The 22755-nt window shown below is 51.6% G+C and overlaps 1 protein-coding gene across 9 annotated transcripts; it reads left to right on the top strand.

Annotated features, from left to right (window-relative positions):
* The first annotated feature begins 3175 nt into the window (after positions 1–3175).
* On the top strand, positions 3176–16530 carry SPINT1 (serine peptidase inhibitor, Kunitz type 1). 9 transcript variants are annotated; one of them, XM_033190517.1, is made up of 11 exons: positions 3176–3339; positions 3640–4179; positions 11988–12115; positions 12354–12492; positions 12577–12747; positions 12924–12950; positions 13270–13395; positions 13511–13561; positions 14763–14933; positions 15147–15194; positions 15644–16530. In XM_033190517.1, exons 2-11 carry the CDS (start codon positions 3705–3707, stop codon positions 15853–15855), a joined length of 1548 nt encoding a protein of 515 aa, XP_033046408.1. In that variant the 5' UTR covers positions 3176–3339; positions 3640–3704; the 3' UTR covers positions 15856–16530. The 9 variants fall into 9 exon arrangements, with proteins under 9 accessions (XP_033046408.1, XP_033046406.1, XP_033046409.1 ...); XM_033190515.1 differs by having other exon boundaries at positions 3201–3339; positions 12577–12795; XM_033190518.1 differs by having other exon boundaries at positions 3202–3339; positions 12577–12738.
* Positions 16531–22755: the final 6225 nt, after the last annotated feature.

Here is a 22755-nt window from a genome sequence, read left to right as displayed (position 1 = left end):
CGGGTTTACGCCATTCTCCTGCCTCAGCCTCCCGAGTAGCTGGGACTACAGGCGCCCGCCTCGTCGCCCGGCTAGTTTTTTGTATTTTTAAGTAGAGACAGGGTTTCACTGTATTAGCCAGGATGGTCTCGATCTCCTGACCTCGTGATCCGCCCGTCTCGGCCTCCCAAAGTGCTGGGATTACAGGCTTGAGCCACCGCGCCCAGCCTTCCTGCCTTAATTTACTTAGGATAATGGCCTCCAGCTGCATTCGTATTGCTGGCAAGGACGTGATTTTGTTCATTTTATGCCTGCATAGTATTCCGTGGGATGTATGAAGTACATTATCTTTATCCAATCCATCATTGATGGGCATCTAGGTAGATTCCATGTCTTTGCTATTGTGAATAGTGCTGTGATGAACGTACAAGTGCATGTGTCTTTTTGGAAAAACAATATATGTTCCTTTGGTTATATACCCAGTAATAGGATTGCTGAGTTGAATGGTAGTTCTAAGTTTCTGAGAAATCTCCAAGTTGCTTTCCACAGTGGCTGAACTGATTTACATTCCCACCAACAATGTATAAGCGTTCCCTTTTCTCTGCATCCTCACCAGCATGTGTTGTTGTTGCTGTTGTTGTCATTTCAAGTAACATTTATTGAGAACTCTTGGTGTCAAATGCCTTATCTGCATTAACTCATTTAATCTCATAAAAAACCCTATGAAGCCCCACTTCCCATTCAAGGAGACTAAGGCACAGAAAGATCAAATAACTTGCATAAGGCCACACGAATAGTAAGTGGCAGATGCAAGAGCTAAACCCAGTAGTCTGAGTCTGAAGCTCACAAATTTAACTTCTCTACAACCTGTCACCACTCTTCATTCACTACCTGACCTTGATGGAGTCAGTGAACCTTTCTGCAAAGTGGAAACAATTTCCAGAGTTGTCCTGAGCATTAGCAATCCTATGTCAAGTGCCTGGAGGGAACACAGTGGGCATCTCAACAAATGGTGGCTGCTCACCACTTGAAAGTGAGTTACCCCACCCTGGCTAACACGGAGAAACCCTGTCTCTACTAAAAATACGAAAATTAGCCGGGCATGGTGGCGGGTGCCTGTAGTCCCAGCTACTCAGGAGGCTGAGGCAGGAGAATGGTGTGAACCCAGGAGGCGGAGCTTGCAGTGAGCCGAGATCGCGCCACTGCACTCCAGCCTGGGCGACAGTGAGACTCCGTCCCCACCAACAAAAAAAAAAAAAAAAAAAAAAAGAAAGAAAGAAAGTGAGTTACGGGTTCAAGCAAGTTGAATCTGAGGTGAGGGCAGAACTTCCAGATGAAATCAGAATTGCAATGGCCATAAAGTCCAGGGTTTAAGCACTGAAGCCATGGGGTTGCCCTGCCTGGGCTCCAATCCCTACTCTGCCACTTTACTGTTGAATGACCTGACAAATCAGTTTACCTGTCTTGAGCCTGTTTGCTCATTTGTAGAATGGGACTAAAAATAGTACCTCCCTAGATTTGTTTTGAGTATAGGGTAATGTATGGGCAGTGCTTAGGAACAGAGTTTGGGTATTGTCAGTGCTGAATTCATGTTGGTTTTTATAATGGTGTGTATAATGGATGTAATGATAAATTTATGGTAATGTAATATTACCATAAGGTAATATTCCCCTGTATTAAGATTCTTGAGGTTGGGCGCAGTGGCTCACGCCTATAATCCCAGCACTTTGGGAGGCTGAGGCAGGTGGATCACCTGAGGTCAGGAGTTCAAGACCAGCCTGGCCAACAAGGTGAAACTCCATTTCTACTGAAAATACAAAAATTAGCTGGGTATGGTGGTGCACACCTGTAAGCCCAGCTACTTGGGAGGCTGAGGCAGAATCACCTGAATCTGGAAGGTGGAGGTTGCAGTGAGCCGAGATCGTGCCATTGCACTCCAGCCTGGGTGATACAGCGAGACTCCGTCTCAAAAAAAAAAAAGGAAAAGATTCTTGAATGTGTTAGCCATAAGGGGAAATCAAATCACAAAACTCTTCCCAGTGGCTGCACAATCATTTTCTTCATTCCCAGCATACCATCATTGTTCTATATCCACCAGTGTGCCAGGGTCTGTGGATAAACCCTAAAAATCCAGAGAAGGGGAGACAGGCCCCAGATTCCCACCCCAACACGCATCATGTGAGCAGCTGGAGGATGTCACAGTTCAGCAAAATCCAAGGGTTGGCCACAGGATCTGCTAGGCAAAGCTGCTCTGGATGAGAAACTGGGAAGAATGTTCCCATTGGGTTGGGGGTTGTTAAGCCATCAGGAAAAGGTTTGGAATCTCTATTGTAAGAGAGCATGCTATGTGATTCCTTCCTCCAGCCCTGCCTTCATCTGTCTTTCACCTGTTCAGACCCTTGCCGTGTAAAGAATGGTCTCTTAAGAGTTCTTTACTCAGGAGGAGCAATAAGCTTGGCTTCAAGGAGTCCACGGTTTCGTGAAGGGCAATAACTCAGCTACTTGGTGAACTGGAGAACCTCCAGGCTTCCGAGGATGACATTTCCCGGAAGAAAGTGCCCAGCAGCGTCCCCTTTGTGAAAGAGAGGAAGCCTGGGCCCCAGGGAAAGGGGCAACAGTCCAATGAGCCATAGCTGGGAATAGACCGAACTGCACATACAAGATGAGGAGGGGCCTCGAACAGGGAAGCCCCGTGGAGCACGCAAGGCAGCCTGGACGCGGGGAATCACCTCCGTTTCTCACCCTGACAGCAGGGAGGGTTTCCCAGAGCTGACAGTGAGGCAGACATCCCGGATCCCAGTTATCACAGGTGCAGCCACGCAACTTTTGTGTTCCCTTCCCGCCACGAAATGGAAATGATTTCCCGAGGGCCGGAAAGATCATTTGCATTGGGTCTCAGGTCTGGGGCTGGGAATGCAGGCCCCGGCCGGAAAGAAAGGCGGGAGGCCGCCGCCCCAGAGGCCGGACCCTGCCGTTCGGGCCGCGTCCCCTCCGGCCTGGGGATGCGCTTCTGGCGCGGGGCTCCCTCGCGAGGCTAGACTGGATGGAGCTCGAGAGCCCCTAGGGGGGATGGCTGCCGGGGAGGCGCCCGGGCTGCGGGGCCGCGGGGCGGGGCGGGCCGGGCCTGGAGCTCCGCGCTGGAGGCGGCCGCAGCTCACCGGGCGTGGGCGGGGCCGGCAGCGCAGAGGTGAATGTCGGCCCCGCCCCGACGGCGCTGACTCAGTTTCACCAGAAACCAGGGGGAGAAGGCGGCCGAACCCCAGCTCTCCGAGCACCGGGGCGGAAGCCGCGGTCCGAGACGCGCAGGAAGCCGGGACCGGAACCTCGGCTGACCTGGCCCCACCCAACTCACCTGCGCAGGTAACCGGGCCCGGCGCGCGGGGCCGAGGCGCAGGCGGAGCGGGCTGGAGCATGTCCGTCCCTTTGTTCTGCTCTCTTGCGTGTGTCGGGGTACGTGAGCTCCCTAGCTGTCCGCCTGTCCGTCTGTCTGGCTGCCGGGTCCCTGGAGGGCGCGTGGGAGGGCAGGGGCCGTACTCCTTCTTCGCTCCTGGGGTGCTCCGGTCCCTCCTCCCCGCCACTTCCTCCTGGCCGGCCCGCCTCCTCCGAAGTCTCCCCGGCTGATCAGACGTGTCTCCTCCTCTGTCCCCTCCCTTCTCTCAGGTCACCAGCACCCTCGGAACCCAGAGGCCCGCGCTCTGAAGGTGATCCCCCTGGAGAGGAAGGCGATGGCCCCTGCGAGGACTATGACCGGCACCCGCCTCGCCCCGGCCCGCATCCCTGCCGTCGCCTTGTGGCTTCTGTGCGCGCTCGGCCTCCAGGGCACCCAGGCGGGGCCGCCGCCCGCGCCCCCTGGGCTGCCCGCGGGAGCTGACTGCCTGAACCGCTTTACCGCCGGGGTGCCTGCCTTCGTGCTGGACACCAATGCCTCGGTCAGCAACGGAGCCACCTTCCTAGAGTCCCCCAGCGTGCGCCGGGGCTGGGACTGTGTGCGCGCCTGCTGCACCACCCAGAACTGCAACTTAGCGCTGGTGGAGCTGCAGCCCGACGGCGGGGAGGACGCCATCGCCGCCTGCTTCCTCATCAACTGCCTCTATGAGCAGAACTTCGTGTGCAAGTTCGCGCCCAGGGAGGGCTTCATCAACTACCTCACGAGGGAAGTATACCGCTCCTACCGCCAGCTGCAGACCCAGGGCTTTGGAGGTGAGGAGGGTGTCAGGTGGATGAGTTTGGAGAGACTCGGAAAAGGGACTGGTTGTGGGGTCCTAGGGGAGGCGAACATCAGAGAGGAGTTAAAGAGAGTCCACTTCTTTTTTCTTTGCCTTTTTTTTTTTTTTTTTCTGAGGCGGAGTCTGGCTCTTGTCACCCAGGCTGGAGTGCAATGGCACGATCTCTGTCTGGTTGCTCACAGCAGCCTCCTTCTCCCGTGTTCAAGTGATTCTCCTGTCTCAGCCTCCCGAGTAGCTAGAACTATAGGCACCGGCCACCAGGCCCGGCTAATTTTTTTTTTTTATTTGGTAGAGCAGGGGTTTCACCATGTTGGCCAGGCTGGTCTTGAACTCCTGACCTCAGGTGATCCACCCACCTTGGCCTCCCAAAGTGCTGGGATTACTTCTACCTGAAGTCCTCCTTAGAAGTAGGCAGTACAAACAGTAAACAAATGAAAGGGGACATGAGTAGGGAGGGCAGGGCCCAGGCTCTGTCTCCTGAACTCAGGATATTCAAAGGTGATGGGCTGGTGCTCACAGGGAGGCCTTTGGCTCTGGGCTGTGTGTACTGGAGGGGAGAGGCAGTCCCCAGGACTCCTGACCTATGACACTGATAGGCTGATTGAAGGAGTGAGCTGTCTGGATGGTCTGGTGACTAGATAGGCACCTTGGCCAAGCACTGGTCTGGGTACACTGATGCCCTGTCAGGTGAGCCTGGCCATAGTCTCCTCCACTGGCTGGACTTGGGACTGCTTAGCATCTCTCTACCCCCTAGGAATGGATTGACCTTTTGGTGGTCCAGGAAGACTGCCAGATCTGAGACTAGAAAATAAGCCCAGTCTGTGGTTGATCCAAAGGGAGAGGAGTGATGTTGTAGGCACAGAAGCCTAGAGGCTCTGGGGTGGGGGATGAGGAGGGTTGTGGAGTGAGTCAGCCTGTTGGTATGTATACCTAGTAGGGAAGGGATGTCAGCTGTCCAGGCAGGTGTGTGTGCTTGTGCATGAGACAGGGCTCTCCCTGCTTAGAATCTGGTAGCTCAAGCCTTGTTTACTTCCATGGATAAGGGCAAAGTGAAGGCCAGGGCTCCTCCTCTTTCTTCCCGGGGCTGAACTGTCTGCTGGGATCAGGGCCAGTCCAGAGCCTTGGTTCCCCATTCTCTCTACCTGGGGTTCTGACCAGGTGGGACTCCACGGCAGGGGAGGGTCACCTCTCATAAGCTCCGTGAGCACTTTACAGCTTACTGATTGCTGTGCCACACATCCTCTCACTCAGGCCTCATCACAACAACTTCCAAAAAGGGTGCTGCTAGCAGTCATCCCACTTTTTAGATTAGGAAACTGAGACTCCCATGTTAAAGAATTTGCCCAGGGTAACACTGCCGGTAAATGGGAGGCCTGGGATTCACCACAGGGGAGACCTCCAAAAGTCCCGTGCTGTTTTTCACACAAGATCTCTCTGGTAAAAACCTAGCATTCTGACCCAACATAGCCCAGTGGATAACAGAGCCAGAGATTGGGGAGTTCGGGGGCCAGAACTGGACTGGGGCCACATCTGGGGGTGGTCTCCATTCTGGAAAGTGGAGAAAGGGCTTTTCTCCGCAGCCTTTTCCTGGGCTAGTCAATCTGCCAGTCTAAGGGTCCTCTTTTCTCCCTATCCTTCCAGTGCTCTCCTGGGTCTCTGAGGGGAGGTGACATGGGGATTCCTGGGGATGGGAGGGGGACATATCTGAAGGCCAGGCTGGGCCACCAAGTCCCACTGGACCAGGGCTGCAGCCTGTTCCACAAGGAAGTAGCAGAAAGTGTAGGTGGTGATGACTCTTATTGACCGAGTTGCTCTTGCCCTTCCTCCTCCACAGAGGCCCCATGGGAGTCCCTCTCCAGGGCCAGAGTGTGAAATTCTGGAGTCTGGTGAGGGAGCTGAGCTGGACTGTGGCCCCATGGTCTTGAGACCAGCCATCCTCATCTGGAAACCCCCAGGACCTGCCTGTTTGCCACAAGAGAGGGTGGAGTGGGGATTTCCTGGTACATTGAGGGAGGCAGGTAGGGCTTGGACTGAGTATGAGCTCCAGGCCATTCTAGGCCATTCTTAGAGTACTGCAGTGCTTTGGGAAGTGGGAAAAGCTGTGTGTGTGTGTCAAGGGGTTTATTCTTAGCTGGGTCCAGTGAGAGAGGTTGGAGGTGGGTAATGACAGGGTAGAGTCATTAAGGGCTAGGGTGGATGAGGCAGGTTGGGTGGGTCACGGGCACTGAGAGCTTCCAAACCTTTGATTCTCCTATTGCATAGATAAATGCTCCCCAGAATGGGTTTGTTTGTTCCTCTTTCTGCCTGTGGCCAGGCCAGGCCAGTACAGATTCCTGCAGCTGGAGGCCGAGCAGCTTGCACTTCCTCCTCTCCCCTTCTCTTCCCCCACCTCTCCTCCTCCCTAGTCGTAGGAAGAAGTGGCTTAGGAGGCGGAGTCTGCACTTCCCTGAGGTCCTGAGACCTGGTAACTAACTGGGGGAGGGGCTGGTTTTATTGCTACTCTAGCCCTTTGCTCTCTTGGGGGTGGGAAGAAGGGAGTGGTAAGGCAAGGTACCTGCCCCTTGGTCCTGGGGGCTGGGGCTTGGAGAGGACTGAGTTGTGTGGGGGTGAGATTCAGCCTCTGATTCAGCTCAAAGTCTGATGCATCACTCTGCATGCTACTTCCACTCTGGGGGCCTAGTGGGGCTAGCCTGTCTGCTAGACAGACTGCTAAGTAGTCTGTCTTCTTTCTACAAAATGCAAGGATGGAGGACTGGGCTCCTCCCAGCTCACTACTCCCTTGGCATGTGCTCTCAGAGTGCTCTCCTGCTTGTCAACCAAGCCCCTGGGCTGGGAGGTTGCCTCCAGACAGCCACTTTTCGTTCCTGCTCATTCCTGTCTTATTTCCCCTAATCCCTGGAACCCAGTTCTCTTTTTATTATTTTTGTAGGCCTCTGAAACATTCAACATGTTTCTTCCTGAAATCTCTCCCTTCTCATCCCTTTTGCTATCATTGTGCATCCTGGTCTTCTCAGCCCCAGGACCACCTTCTGTGAGTCCCCCATTGGCTCTGCTTTCTCTGCCTCACCAAAGAGGAATCCCTGTGGCTCAGCCTCCTACCGGCTTATCTCTTTACCTTCCTATGTTCTTATCTCTTTACCTTCCTATGTTCTTATCTCTTTACCTTCCTATGTTCTTATCTCTTTACCTTCCTATGTTCTTATCTCTTTACCTTCCTATGTTCTTATCTCTTTACCTTCTCTTCTTTCTTTGCATTCACTCTAACACTCGAAAAAACTCTCTAGAGAGCCTCTGTGGAGGATAGTTGGGCGATATCTATCGAACCTAAATGCACACAGCCCTGGACACAATTCCACTTGTAGGAATTCATCTTGCAGCTGTACCTATACATGGATAAAACAACTTGCCAGCTAGTTAGTCCCTGTAGTATTGTTTATAATAACGAAGAATTGGAAACAATCGCATTGTCTGTCAACACATCCTATAATTGAATACTGTGATGTTGTTTTCATAATAATAATAAACACTAAGGCAGCATGGTTTAGTTCTTAGGACAGAAAGAAAGAAAATCTAAATCAGGAAAGTGGTAGGGACTGGTTAAATAAATTATAAATTGTGGTACATTTATACAATGAATATGATACAGCAACAACAAAAGGAAACTCTTCATGTGTTGCTAGGGAACGATTTCCAATATATATGAAGGGCAAAACAAGATGAAGAACTCACATGCCTGTAAATTCAAATAGTGTCTCTGACATACACACACACACACACACACACACAGGTAAAAATGGATACCTTTGGGGTAATAAACCTGATGGAGAAGGTTCCTTCTTAAGGAGAAGAGGTAACTTAATTTTCACTAGCCTTTTGTACCTTTTGGTTTTTGCTTTTCTGATTTTTTTTTTTTTGAAATGGGGTCTTACTCTGTCAGCCAGGCTGTAATTCAGTAGTGTAACCACAGCTCGCTGTAGCCTTGACCTCATAGGCTCAAGCAATCCTCCCAGCCTCATCTTCCTGAATAGCTAAGTAGCCACCACACCTAGCTAATTTTTTATTTTGTAAATACGAGGTCTCACTATGTTGCCTAGGCTAGTCTCAAACTCCTTGGCTCAAGCCATCCTTCTGCCTCAGCTTCCCAAAGTGCTGGGATTACAGGTATGAGCCACCACACCCAGCCACCTTTTGAATTTTATATCATACATGTATTACCTAAACTAGAAAAGCAAAATGTAAAAACCCAAGACTATAAAAGCAGTGAAAATCACGCCTCTGAGCGGGTGGATAACCTATAGAATTACATTTTGGAGCCAGCATTCGCTGTGGAGCATTCGCTTGGTTCAAATCTCAGATCTGCCTTTAGAAACTGAATGACTCTGAGGAAGCCATTTAATCTTTCTGGTGTCAACTTTCTCATCTGAAAAGAGGTGAGAATGTAGGTGTGGCAGGCTGGTTATAAAGGTACATGATGGACTCCAGGGGACAATAAACTTTTTCTGTAAAGATCTAAATAGAAAATTATTAGGCTTTATGGGCCGTACGGTCCTACGTGTGACTGCTCAGCTTTGCTGTTGTTGCATGAAAGCAGCCATACACAACATGTAATGGGCAAGGCTGTGTTCCAGTCGATGGACACAAATTTGAATTTCATGTACTTTTCACACGTCATAAAAAAGGATTCTCCTTTTGTTTTTTCATCCATTTCAAAATATAAGAGATGGTGGGCTGGATTTGGCCTGCAGGCTAGTGCCAACCCCGGGTATAGCTGATGCAGGTAGAGTCCCTGGCATGCTGCCCAGCATATACTCAGCCAGCGCCTCTATTTCCAAGCCATGCCTATCCCTCATTGTCTGCTGGTTCTGGGTGGCTTGCCTTCTCCCAAATTTAACTTCGCTGTGACTTAACCCATATGGTCCCTCTAAATCTGGTTTCCCTTCTGCCTGTGTCCTGGCTTTTTCTTCCCAGTTCCCAGAGACTCGCAGGGGAGAAGCCAGAAGCATCAGCCCAGCGTTGTTTCTCACATCCTTGTCTCCATTCCCTTGACTGCTCTGGCATTCAGGCCACTCCTGTTCTATCCGCCCTGGACCACTGCACTGGTCTACTTGCCAGCCTCCTTGTGCCACAGAATATTTCCAAACGAATGGGAAAACAGCTGCCGCCCAGAGCTCAGGAGTGCCCCTGCTGCCCACGCCTTTGGCCCCTCCCTTTGAACTCCTGGACCTCTGTCATGTATCTAGGAGGTCAATGTCTGGTGCAGCTGTGGCCTCCAGGACTCTGCGACACTGCTCACAGCCAGTGTCTGTCCCCTTTCTGTACCACCAGTTGTTTAATATTTGAATGTTACTCCTGCTGTGTCCAAACACCCTGGCCTGGCATCCAGGGTGCTTTCAGGTGAACTCAAGCCCAGCTGTTCTCCTTACTGTCCACCGAACTGGCCATGCAAATTCCTAACTCCTTGCTTTGCTTTGGTTTCTCATGAGTTCTACCATTTTCTTTTCTTTTCTTTTCTTTTTTTGGTGGAGCCTCGCTCTGTCGCCAGGCTGGAGTGCAGTGGCACGATCTCGTCTCACTACAGCCTCCGCCTCCTGGGTTCAAGCGATTCTCCTGCCTCAGCCTCCTGAGTAGCTAGGATTACAGAGACGTGCCACCATGCCTGGCTAATTTTTTGTATTTTTAGTAGAGAGGGGGTTTCACCGTGTTAGCCAGGATGGTCTGGATCTCCTGATGTTGTGTCTGCCTGCCTTGGCCGCCTAAAGTGCTGGGATTACAGGCGTGAGCCACCGCGCCCAGCTGTGTTCTGCCATTTTCAGCAACACCCTACATTCTCCCAACAACCCAACAAGAACAAAAACAAAAAAATCAAAAAATCCTTTCTCCCTCCTCCAGAAAGCCCTCCCTTATCCCCTTAGCCTGCTGCGGCCTCCTTTCTCTGAATGTCCACTGCCTTGTTTTGTCCCCATGTTGCTTCATGTCATGGGGTCTTATCTGCCCAACTGGACTAATCCCCTAAAGGGCAATGTGTTAATTTCTCAGAGCTGCTGTAACATGACTATGAACTGGTTGACTTAAAACAACAGAAATTTGCTGGGCGCAGTGGCTCACGCCTGTAATCCCAGCACTTTGGGAGGCTGAGGCGGGTGGAACACGAGGTCAGGAGATCGAAACCATCCTGGCTAATACGGTGAAACCCCATCTCTACTAAAAATGCAAAACCAAAAAAAATTAGCCAGGCGTGGTGGTGGGTGCCTGTAGTCCCAGCTACTTGGGAGGCTGAGGCAGGAGAATGGCGTGAACCAGGAGGCGGAGCTTGCAGTGAGCCAGATCGCATCACTGCACTCCAGCCTGGGCAACAAAGCGAGACTCTGTCTCAAAAAAACAAAAAACAAAAACAAAAACAAACAAACAGAAAATAGCAACAGAAATTTGGCCAGGTGCAGTGGCTCATGCCTGTAATCCCAGCACTTTGGGAGGTTGAAGCAGAAGGATCACTTGGGGTCAGGAGTTCAAGATCAGTCAGGCCAATGTGGTAAAACCCCATCTCTACTAAAAATACAAAAATTAGCCAGGCATGTTGGTGCACACCTGTAATCCCAGCTACTCAGGAGGCTGAGGCAGGAGAATTGCTTGAACCCTGGAGGCGGAGGTTGCAGTGAGCCAAAATTGTGCTACTGTACTCCAGCCTGGATGAGAGTGAGACTCCATCTCAAAAAAAAAAAAAAAAAATTATTCTTGCACAGTTCTGGGGGCCAGAAGCCGCAAGTCAAGGTGTGAGCAGGGCTGCGCTCCCTCCAAAGACCCTAGGGGAGAATCCTTCCTTGTCTTTTCCAGCTTCTGGTGGCCCCAGGCATACCTTGACTGTGGCTGCATCACTCTAGTCTCTGCCTCTGTCTCCGCGTGGCCCTTCTCTTCCTTCACTCTGTCTTCTCTTCTGTTTCTTATGAGGATACTTTGTCATTGGATTTGGGGTCTCACCAGCTCATCCGGGATGATCTCATCTGGAGATCCTAATCACTTCTGCAAAGACCCTCTTCCCACATCAGACCACGGTTATGGTCCCAGGGGTTAGATGTGAACATATCTTTGAGGGGCCGCTATTCAGCCCCTACAGGTAGGGATCCTGCACTGTGCTTGTCACCCTCCCTCATCCCTGACCCTGATGAGGTGGGGAAACCTCAGACAGGCACTGGTCAAGTCAAGGAAGGGCGTGGCTCCCGGGACCCCTTGGAACTGGAAGCCGAGTCTGTTTGAGGTGTTTCTATTGTAGAAAATAGAAACAAGCCCATCCCCTCACGGGTGTGTGTGTGTGTGTGTCTGTGTGTGTTTACTCACTAAGATCAGATGGCAATTTGTTCAGTAATTTGTTTCAGAAAGAGGGTTTTACAGCTGGGCGTGGTGATTGCACCTTTAGTCCCAGCTACTTACGAGGCTGAGGCAGGAGGATTGCTTGAGTTTGAGGCTATAATGGCCATGATCGAGTCTGTGAATAGTCACTGTGCTCCAGCCTAGGAAACACAGCAAGACCCTATCTCTAAAAAAAAAAAAAAGGAAAGAAAGTGGGTTACAACATAAAAATATCTTCAGTGTACCAAAAACATGCTGTCTGTGAATAGAGATCAAGAAGCTGGTTCTGTTGCGGGCTCCCACCTGCACCCCATGCAGGCTGCAGAGTCCCCGTTTGGTCTAGGTGGGGCGCATACTGTCACCACCCCGCTTTGCTCCTAGGAGAAGCCTGGTCCGTCTAGTGAGAGTTGACCTTATCTCACTTTCTCCCCCCACCAGGGTCTGGAATCCCCAAGACCTGGGCGGGCATAGACTTGAAGGTACAACCCCAGGAACCCCTGGTGCTGAAGGATGCGGAAAACACAGACTGGCGTCTACTGCAGGGTGACACGGATGTCAGGGTAGAGGTGAGACATTGGGCTGACTCTCCGACCCTGGTCCCTGCCTGCCAGCCTTCTAGGAGCCCCTTTCTGGGGCCCTAGGCCAACCAGTGGCCCCGGATGGGATGGAGTGGAGAGAGGCTGAAGATGCATTTAATCCAAGTCCCCCTGGCCTCGCCAGGGGTGTGGGTGTGTGTCTGGCCGAGCCTGGGGCAGCCCAAGGCATCAGGGGGTGCCCAAGCCTGATGGCCACTCCTGTGTGCAGAGGAAAGACCCAAACCAGGTGGAGCTGTGGGGACTCAAGGAAGGCACCTACGTGTTCCAGCTGACAGTGACTAGCTCAGACCACCCAGAGGACACAGCCAACGTCACAGTCACTGTGCTGTCTACCAAGCAGACAGAAGGTGAGGGAGGGGTGAGGAGGCAGCACCTGGAGCCCCCGCTCTGCGGATTGGCTGCACGGTCCCCTCATGAGCTCTCCCCCGTAGACTACTGCCTTGCATCCAACAAGGTGGGCCGCTGCCGGGGCTCCTTCCCACGCTGGTACTATGACCCCACGGAGCAGATCTGCAAGAGTTTTGTTTATGGAGGCTGCTTGGGCAACAAGAACAACTACCTTCGGGAAGAAGAGTGCATTCTAGCCTGTCGAGGTGTGCAAGGTGGGCCTTTGAGAGGCGGCTCTGGGGCTCAGGCGACTTTCCCCCAGGGTGAGTGGTCTCTCTTCGGTGGCCAGGGTGGTGGGTGGTGCGCGTTCTCCCTTGCCCACCCACCCCAATCATCTTATCCCCACTGGAGCCTGGTCATGCCTCCTCTCACTTCTCTGTTCTCTTCCCAGGCCCCTCCATGGAAAGGCACCATCCAGGTGGGCTTTACTCCCCTCCCCACCCCCATCCCCTCCACGTCTCCAGCCCATATCATCCCCGTGCCCCTGAGCAGCCTGCCTTTGCCCAAGCCGTTCCTCCCCTCAGAGTTTATGGAAGGACCACAACCATCCCTCCCCTTCCAGCCCAGCATCCTCCTGTGAGGATCCGCCCAGTCTGCGGGGAGAGGAGTGGGGTTGGTGGAAAGGGAATGGGGGATGGGCTGTGTCTGGGCAGAGAGGTCCAGGTAGAAGATGAACCCTGGGCACTTGTTCTTTGCTTGAGCCTGACCTCCCCTCCACCCGTCCCGCCCCCACCCAGTGTGCTCTGGCACCTGTCAGCCCACCCAGTTCCGCTGCAGCAATGGCTGCTGCATCGACAGTTTCCTGGAGTGTGATGACACCCCCAACTGCCCCGACGCCTCCGACGAGGCCACCTGTGAAAAATGTGAGGCCGGGGGATAGAGGGGGTTGGGCAGCAGACAGGGAGGTCCTGACAGCCTTGCCCTGAAACCCTGGGAGACCCTTGTTGGGGCTGAGCCTCTGACCTTTCATCTCTGCAGACACGAGTGGCTTTGATGAGCTCCAGCGCATCTATTTCCCCAGTGACAAAGGTGAGATCCTCCCCAGGTGCCCTGGATCAGGGCAGACTCTGACACTGCCATCCTCACTATTTCCATCTAGCAGTGCCTGAGGGGCCTGCTGGGCGTACGGGCCTGTGGGCACGAAGAGCCGGGGTGGGCTCCCAGTTCTCCAGATGCTCAGCTTCTTCCCTGGCTGGCTCCTGGGCTCTCTTCTGTGGCTCTGTGTTTTCCAGGCATCAGTCATTCTCTGAACACTTTCATAATTTCAGCCATGCCCACAGCATATTGCTCAGATCTTATTTACTTAATCAGTTATTTTTTAAATGTAATATATTAAAAAGGAACTTTCACATCACTACTGTAAATGGGAAGCCACTATTACTTGCCAAACATTAAAAAACAACAAAAATAAACATAATAAAACAAAAGTTTTAGCTTGCCAGGCGCGGTGACTCACGCCTATAATCCCAGCACTTTGAGAGGCCGAGGCTGGCAGATTGCTTGAGCTCAGGAGTTCAAGACCAGCCTGGGCAACATGGCAAAACCCCATCTCTACAAAAAATAGAAAAATTAGCCGGGTGTGGTTATGCGTTCCTGTACTCCCAGCGACTCAGGAGGCTGAGGTAGGAGGATCACTTGAACCTGGGAGATGGAGACTGCAGTCAGTTGAGATGGCACCACTGCACCTCAGCCTGGGCAACAGAATGAGACCCTGTCTCAAAATAATAAATAATAATAGTAAGCTCTAGCTGGATGCTGTTGCCTGCCAAGGCTCAGACCCTGAGGCCCATCCTCTTTGTTAAGAAAGGTAAATCAGCCAGGTGTGGTGGCTTACACCTGGAATCCCAGCTACTAGGGAGGCTGAGGTGGGAGGATCGCTTGGCCTAGGAGTTTGAAGTCAATCTGGGCAACGTAGCAAGACCCTGTCTAAAAAAATGTGGTAAACCACCCACTGTTGGAAAACTGAGACTGTGACCCAGTCAGAAAAGCTGAAAGAAAATTGAAATAACTATGAGTCGGCGTAGTTTACTTTTGTGTCTACAATTATTGTCCAGGGTTTGTCTTCCCTTTTCTGGCACCACTGCAGCTGGGCCAGGTGTTTTGGGGCCTCTCAGGCCCTCCCTGAGCCGTGGTGGGTGGGGAGGTGCTGGGCAGCAGCCACATGGAGCCTAGCAGAAGGTGGCAGGGAGGCCGTGGACTCGCTCACCACAGCCTGCTCCATACCCCCCAGGGCACTGCGTGGACGTGCCAGACACAGGACTCTGCAAGGAGAGCATCCCGCGCTGGTACTACAACCCCTTCAACGAACACTGTGCCCGCTTTACCTATGGCGGTTGTTATGGCAACAAGAACAACTTTGAGGAAGAGCAGCAGTGCCTCGAGTCTTGTGGCGGCATCTCCAGTGAGCGGGCCAGTGAGAGGGTGGGCATGTACGGGGGAAGGCTTAGCCAGTGGCCTCCACTGTGTCCCCAGGCCCGTGGGAGTCACCCCTCCATCCTCAGAGTGCCTAGAGTAGGGGTAGGAGAGGATGGCAGTGCGGGGTCTGGGGCACTGGGGAGCAGCCAAGTCTCTGAGCCCTTAGCGCTGACTGGTCTCTCCCCTCATCATTCTGCAGAGAAGGATGTGTTTGGCCTGAGGCGGGAAAACCCCATTCCCAGCACAGGTAAGCCCTGGTCTGTCCTGTAACTGAGGTTGGCATGTAGGTATCAACTCACGGATCAACTCCATCTGATAGGTTGTGACAGCCCAACCTGTGTTGAGAAGGATGCCAAGGTGGCCTATAGAGACAGAGTACCGTAATCAAATAGGGATGCCTGCCACACATGAGGGAGGGAGTACAGTAAAGTACTCCAGTGTCTGTCAGCAGCGTCCCAGGCTTCCCCCAAGCTAACTGCAAGGAATGCAGTTTGAGCTGAGACCTGAGGCCCACCAGAGTTCCTCTGAGCTCCCGCACAGAGCTGTTCACCTGCTCATATGTGAGAGGTCTGAGTCGGGTGCCCATGTCCTTCCACACCTGGCATCCATTTGACTTGGTCCCTTCCGTAGAGTGGGGGTAGGTGTCAGAACCAGGCACGCTATGGGAGCCCCTTATTCTACCCCTTCTTCCCCCAGGCTCTGCGGAGATGGCTGTCGCAGTGTTCCTGGTCATCTGCATTGTGGTGGTGGTAACCATCCTGACTTACTGCTTCTTTAAGAACCAGAGAAAGGACTTCCGCAGACACCGCCACAGCCACCACCCACCACCCACCCCTGCCAGCTCCACTGTCTCCACTGCTGAGGACACGGAGCACCTGGTCTATAACCACACCACCCGGCCCCTCTGAGCCTGGGTCTTGCCGGCTCTCAGCTGGCCCTGCTTCCTGCTTGCCAAGGCAGAGGGCTGGGCTGGGAAAAACTCTGGAACCAGACTCTTGCCTGTTTCCCAGGCCCACTGTGCCTCAGAGACCAGGGCTCCAGCCCCTCTTGGAGAAGTCTCAGCTAAGCTCAGATCCTGAGAAAGGGTTTGGAAGGAGCAGAAAACCCTTGGGCCAGAAGTACCAGACTAGATGGACCTGCCTGCATAGGAGTTTGGAGGAAGTTGGAGTTTTGTTTCCTCTGTTCAAAGCTGCCTATCCCTACCCCATGGCGCTAGGAAGAGGCATGGGGTGGTATCAGATCTTGGAGGCCCCAACCCCGTCCTCCAGAGCTCCTCTTCCACGCTGTGCGCCCAGGGCTGGGAGAAAGGACTTCCCTGTGTAGTTTGTGCTGTAAAGAGTTGCTTTTTGTTTATTTAATGCTGTGGCATGGGTGAAGAGGAGGGGAAGAGGCCTATTTGGCCTCTCCATCCTCTCTTCCTTTTCCCCCAAGATTGGGCTCCCTGCCCTTGATCAGCCCCAACCTGGCCTAGACCGGCAGATAGAGCCAGGAGAGGCTCAGCTGCATCCCGCAGCTCCCACCCCCAGGGTTCTCCAGCATCACAGTCCAGCCCGACCACAGGGTAATAAAAGTGGTTTGTGGGGTTTCTGGCTCTGTTCTATGGGCCAGGAGGGAGAGAGGGTTGCTGAGGGGTGATGGGACCATCCAGTTCAGCTGGTTCAGGCTTTGGCCACCCTGTTGAGCAGGTTTTCCCATCGTCTCTCTCGAAACTGGCCTGGCCCCTGAGGGTAGAGAGCAGTGCCAGATTTGACCACCAGAGGAGTGAGAGGGCCATGGGAGCCACGAGTGTGGGGAGGTTGCAGTGCTGCTGTGCTGCATTTCTTCCTGGTGTGATCCTCTCCACAAGCCGGCTGAGCTCTCCACAGTTCTGTTCATTTGGAGGTTGGGGTTAGGGGTGTACAGGCACCGTGGCTCCGGCCTCCACCGGTTAGGGCCCAGGTGACTGGCTGCCTCCCTCCCCACAGAAGCCCTGGCTTCTGCGCTGGAGTGCAGCACCTGCTAACCAGGCTCTGAGCTCCTTCCCAGGAGCCTTTAGTGGAGACACTCCACTCCAAGCCACACCCCTGCATTTGTTCAAGCTACCCCCAAAAAAATACTTTGAGCTCATTTCCTCGTTTATTCAGTGAATTATATTGAGCTCCTCTGTGCCAGACACTGCCAATCATTAGAAATTTGATACTTCCGAGAGAGGCACAGAGGAAGCACCAATTAAATGCTTTACGCATCTCGAGTTGCTGGCGCTGCGCACAACCCTTGTGATGACAGTACAATCGTCCCCATTTTACAGGTGAAGAAAGTAGTTCATTGAAGTTGCCTCCCCAAGGCCCTAGAGCTGGGATTGGGGGACTGGATCCCCAGAGTCTAGTCTTACAAAAGAGGTAGCAGGGTTGGGGTGGGGGGTCACTTAAAAGCAAATTTTAAGCAAGTACAACTGCCATGAATGTACATATATGAAGTTATAAGTGTACAGCTCAATGAGTTTCCACAATGACACACATCTCTGAGGCAAGCACCCAGATCAAGAAGCAGAACCTTCTTAGCACACCGGAACAGGCCTTCTTTTGATGGGTAACACCTGGTTTTGCTCCCAGCCTGGACCACCTCCCCATGTTGCACACCTCAGCCTAATCTCAGAACCTTCCCACAGAACCCCAGGCGGTGGACACTCCCTGCCTCACACCCCTGTATCTGCTAACAACACCCTGAGCCCAGAGCACCTCTTATTTCCTTTACTGTCTGTCTTCCTGCCGGGTTGTGAGCTCCCAGAGCCGCAGATGGCATCCAGTTATGTTTGGGTTCCCGGCACCCCATGCTCCCTCTGTGACCTTGGTAAATGGTAGTTTAGTAAATGTTGAGTAAGTGGCAGGGGGTGGGGCTCATCCCCATTGTTCCATTTCATAGGGCACGGTGTTTTCCCTTCTAACCCCCTACTCTGACACTCATCCATCCTTCCAGGCTCAAAATGGACTTGATCCCTACTGCGAACAACCCCCATTATCAGTTGGTTCTCAGACTCTACCCTAGTACGTAGAACAGAGATCAACACAGAACAAATACTTAACAAGGGTTTGTTGGCCTGAAGTGAACACCCTCTCAGGGAGGGATAGACATCAAGTGAGAGGATGCCAGGCAAAGTGCCGCCCCCAGTAACAGCTGCTTGCATGTGCAGAGGGAGTACCTGAGGAGGTGGGAGCTCTTGGTGGTCACTAGGGGGCGCTGTGACTATGACTGGATGACATCTTCTCCTTCCTGCAAGGATGTGAGGGCTCAGTCGCAGGCAGGTGACAGGAGTGGAGCAATGAACGCTGAGACACAGCTCCTGCTCTCCTGGCGCTTACACTCTGGCGTGCAGGCCACAGGATTGCAGATATGGCGACAAAACAATCTGTTCCCCAAACTTCTCCTTATCCCTGAGACCGCCCCAGCCATCCTCTGCTCTGTGCCCGCCCACATGACTCAGAACTTTGATCCCTACCTCCATGCTCTGAACAGGCAGTTTCCTCTACTTCAGAAGTCCCCACAGCCCTGGAAAGCTCCTACTTTATCCTGTGCTCCAGCTCACAAAGCTTTCTCTGGCTCTCCAGCCAAAGTTCATTGCTGCCCTCTCCACACACTCCTGCTCTACACGGGTCTGCTGCACGCATAAGCCCAAGCTAGTGTGTGTCCCCCTTTATCTAGACAAGACTCCTCAGGGCACTGACCAGGTCTTAGTTATCCTAGCATCTCCCAAACTGGGCCCTGCTTGTGGGTACCAGGTATCTGAAAAATGACTGCTGGAACAAAACAGAGGCCGGTCAAGAAGAGGAGATTAAGGTTAATAAGTGGCTTCGTGGAGAAAGTCTAACATCAGGCGAGTGACCCTGGGTGGTGGCTCACGCCTGTATTTCCAGCACTTTGGGAGGCCAAGGCAGGTGGATCATTTGAGGTCAGGAGTTTGAGACCAGCTTGGCCAACATGGTGAAACCCCGTCTCTACTAAAAATACAAAAATTCACTGGGTGTGGTGGCACATACCTGTAATCCCAGCTACTTGGGAGGGTGAGGCAGGAGAATCGCTTGAACCCGGGAAGTGGAGGTTGTAGTGAACCAAGATGGCACCACTGCACTCCAGCCCAGGTGACAGAGTGAGACTCCATCTTAAAAAAACAAAATAAAATAAAAAATAAAAACTAGGTGAACAGGGGTCTCCAAGAGATTCTTGCACACGTATGTACACAGCATATTCACAATAGCTAAAACATGGAATCAACCTAAGTGCCTATCAACAGATGAATGGATAAGCAAAATGGAGTGCACACAGTATACACGGTGGAACACTATTCAGCCTTGAAAAGGACGTTCTGGCCGGGCGCGGTGGCTCAAGCCTGTAATCCCAGCACTTTGGGAGGCCGAGACGGGCGGATCACGAGGTCAGGAGATCGAGACCATCCTGGCTAACACGGCGAAACCCCGTCTCTACTAAAAATACAAAAAATTAGCTGGGCGAGGTGGCGGGAGCCTGTAGTCCCAGCTACTCAGGAGGCTGAGGCGGGAGAATGGCGTGAACCCGGGAGGTGGAGGTTGCAGTGAGCTGAGATCCGGCCACTGCACTCCAGCCTGGGCGACAGAGCAAGACTCCGTCTCAAAAAAAATAATAATAAAATGAAAAGATAAAAGAAAAGGACTTTCTAAGATATGCTACAACACAGATGAACCTTGAGGACATCTATATTACGCTAAGTGAAATAAGCCAGTCACAAAAAGACAATATGATTCTACTCATCTGAAATTCTTAGAGTAGTCAAAATCATAGAGACAGTAGAATGATGGTTACGGGGGAAAGGGAAATAGAGAATTATTGCTTAATGGGTACGGAGTTTCAGTTTTGTAAAAGGAAAAGGCTCAGGAGATGGATGGTGGTGATTGTTGCACAACAATGTCAATGTACTTAGTGCCACTAAACCATATACTTTAAAATGGTTAAGATAGTAAATTTTACATTATATGTATTTTACCACAGTAAAAAAAGATTGGGAAAAAAATGAGATGAGCAGATGGGTGTGGGTGTTCCATGCATACAAAATCACACTGAGCAAAAGCTGGGCAGTGGAGATCCTGGGTTTTGTTTGGGATCCACAAGCTGCTCAGTTTGGAAGCAGGGAGGTGGAAGCTGGGAGTTTGGTGGGTGGAGGGGATTTAAGCAGGGGAAAGGAGTGATCTAAACTTTGAAGAGTAGGCCGGTGCGGTGGCTCATGTCTATAATCCCAGCACTTTGGGAAGCCAAGGTGGGTGGATCACTAGAGGTTGGGAGTTCGAGACCAGCCTGACCAACATAGAGAAACCCCATCTCTACTAAAAATACAAAATTAGTTGAGTGTGGTGGCACATGCCTGTAATCCCAGCTACTTGGGAGGCTGAGGCGAGAGAATCCCTTGAACTCGGGAGGCAGAGGTTCAGTGAGCTGAGATCACGCCACTGAACTCCAACCTGGGCAAAAGAGCAAGACTCCATCTCAAAAGAAAAAGAAGAGTGGGCAGATAAGCAGGCTACCTCACCAGAGGTCACAGCACAGGGAGAGGGACAGAGGGAGGAAGCAACAGCAAGTTAATTAGGCGAGGGAGCCTGTGTGAAACGCATAGCAGATCTCTGGTGACGGCTAGTCGAAGGTTGCACACCGGCAGCCTGCAACCATACTTTCACTCAAATGGTGGCTTAGTTTCTTTAATTTAGTTGCCAACATTTAAAGAGTCAGAAGGCTTCAATGAAAAAAAAAAAGATCCATATTGCTAGCTGCTTGTGAGAACTCAGGGAACCTGGCAATCCAGGCACAGAGTTCAGGGTTCTCTTTAGCTGGGCAGGCACTAACCCATTCACAGCCCTCCCCCACCACACCCAGCATTAGGTGCTTGCCTGGGACTTCTAGGCATTTGCCTCTGGAACCCCTAGCATCTTTTTTTTTTTTGAGACCAAGTTTTGCTCTCGTTCCTCAGGCTGGAGTGCAATGGTGCAATCTTGATTCACCGCAACCTCGGCCTACCAGGTTCTACCAATTCTCCTGCCTCAGTCTCCAGAGTAGCTGGGATTACAGGCATGCATCACCACGCCCAGCTAATTTTTGTATTTTTTAGTAGAGATGGGGTTTATCAATGTTGATCAGGCTGGTCTCGAACTCCTGATCTCAGGTGATCCGCCTAGCCTCGGCCTCCCAAAGTGCTGGGATTACAGGCGTGAGCTACCACGCCCAGCCTAGAAACCCCAGCATCTTGTGCCTTACAACCCATCTTGCCTTCCCTATATTGGGTAGTTGTCTCGTAAACACTCACAAAAACTGGGCTGTTTCTCCCAAACCCATCCCTGCCCGCTAAAATAAACAGCCCTGAATGAGGAGTGGTTTGCCCTATTGCACAAGACCACTCCCTTCCCCACCCAGCCACAGCAGGACTAAAGCCTGGGAAGGTAGTACTTTTATGCTCCCTCTGGGAGAGATCGTTGTCAATAGCTCCACCCGGAAGCCCCAAACCCGGAAGCCCGGGGGTTTCCTAAGCCTTCCCACAGGCTCTCTGAGGGTTAGCCTCTCCTTGCCCACCTGCAGTGGCTCCTGGGGGTTGTATCAGAGGAACCCAGAACCAGGGAGACTAAGAAAACAGACTGGGGAAGAAATAAAGACACCCCTTGTAGTGGAGTTGTTTTTTGTTTGTTTTGTTTTGTTTTTTCAAGGCTACATGTTTAGGAAAAAAAAAAAAGAAAACTGAAAAAGGGTATTAACCCAAATGACCATAGTGTTATCTCTCATTGATACAATTACAGATGGTTTTTGTGTTTTTTGTCAACCTGCATTTTCTAAATTTCCTACAATGATATCTATTGCTTTTGTAATAAGAAAAAGTATTCATATATATATTATATATGTTATATATATTTTATATATAATATATAAATAATATAAATACATATAATTATAAATAATATATTAATATAAATAATAAAATATATAATATGCATTAGTATAATATATATATATTACTATATATAAACTTATTTTTGGTTGTGGGGTGGTTCGGAGTCTCGCTCTTGTAGCCCAGGCTGGAATGCAGTGGCGCCATCTTGGCTCACTGCAACCTCCATCTCCCAGGTTCAAGTGATTCTCCAGCCTCAGCCTCCTGAGTAGCCGGGACTACAGGTGCCCGCCACCACGTCCAGCTGATTTTTGTATTTTTAGTAGAGATGGGGTTTCTCCATATTGGCCAGGCTGGTCTCCAACTCCTGACCTCAAATGATCCGCCCGCCTCGGCCTCCCAAAATTCTGGGATTACAGACTTGAGCAACCACCCCTGACCTCAGATATATTTAGGAAAGAAAGAAATCACCAAAACATGAAGCTCTGAGATGTGGGAGAGACAACAGGGATGGAGAAGAAGACAGAGCTTCTGGAGACCGGGGGAAGAGAGCCACTCCAGACTCTGGTGGCAATGCTACCAACAGAAGCAGGGATGAGCAGAGGAGGGGCAGTTTCAGGGGAACCAGGCAGAAGGTGAGGGGCCACCCAGCACCAGATGGAGACTGGTTTTATTGATTTTTGTCATCGATTATTTAGCCTTTGTTTGCTTATGTCTTGCCTTATGGGGGAAGAACTAAAGACAGCTTAAAGGAGTCTATAAATTATGAAATAACGGGTATAAAGTTTTTTTTGTTTGTTTGTTTTGTTTTGAGACAGAGTCTTGCTCTCTTGCCCAGGCTGGAGTGCAGTGGTGTGAACTCAGCTCACTGCAAGCTCTGTCTCCCAGGTTCACTCTACTTTCCTGCCTCATCCTCCCAAGTAGCTGGGACTAC

The sequence above is a fragment of the Trachypithecus francoisi genome, unplaced genomic scaffold (genome assembly GCF_009764315.1).
Source record: "Trachypithecus francoisi isolate TF-2019V2 unplaced genomic scaffold, Tfra_2.0 Lachesis_group3, whole genome shotgun sequence".
In the NCBI taxonomy this organism is placed as follows: Eukaryota; Metazoa; Chordata; class Mammalia; order Primates; family Cercopithecidae; genus Trachypithecus; species Trachypithecus francoisi.
This window is presented reverse-complemented; position numbering and strand designations above follow the sequence as displayed.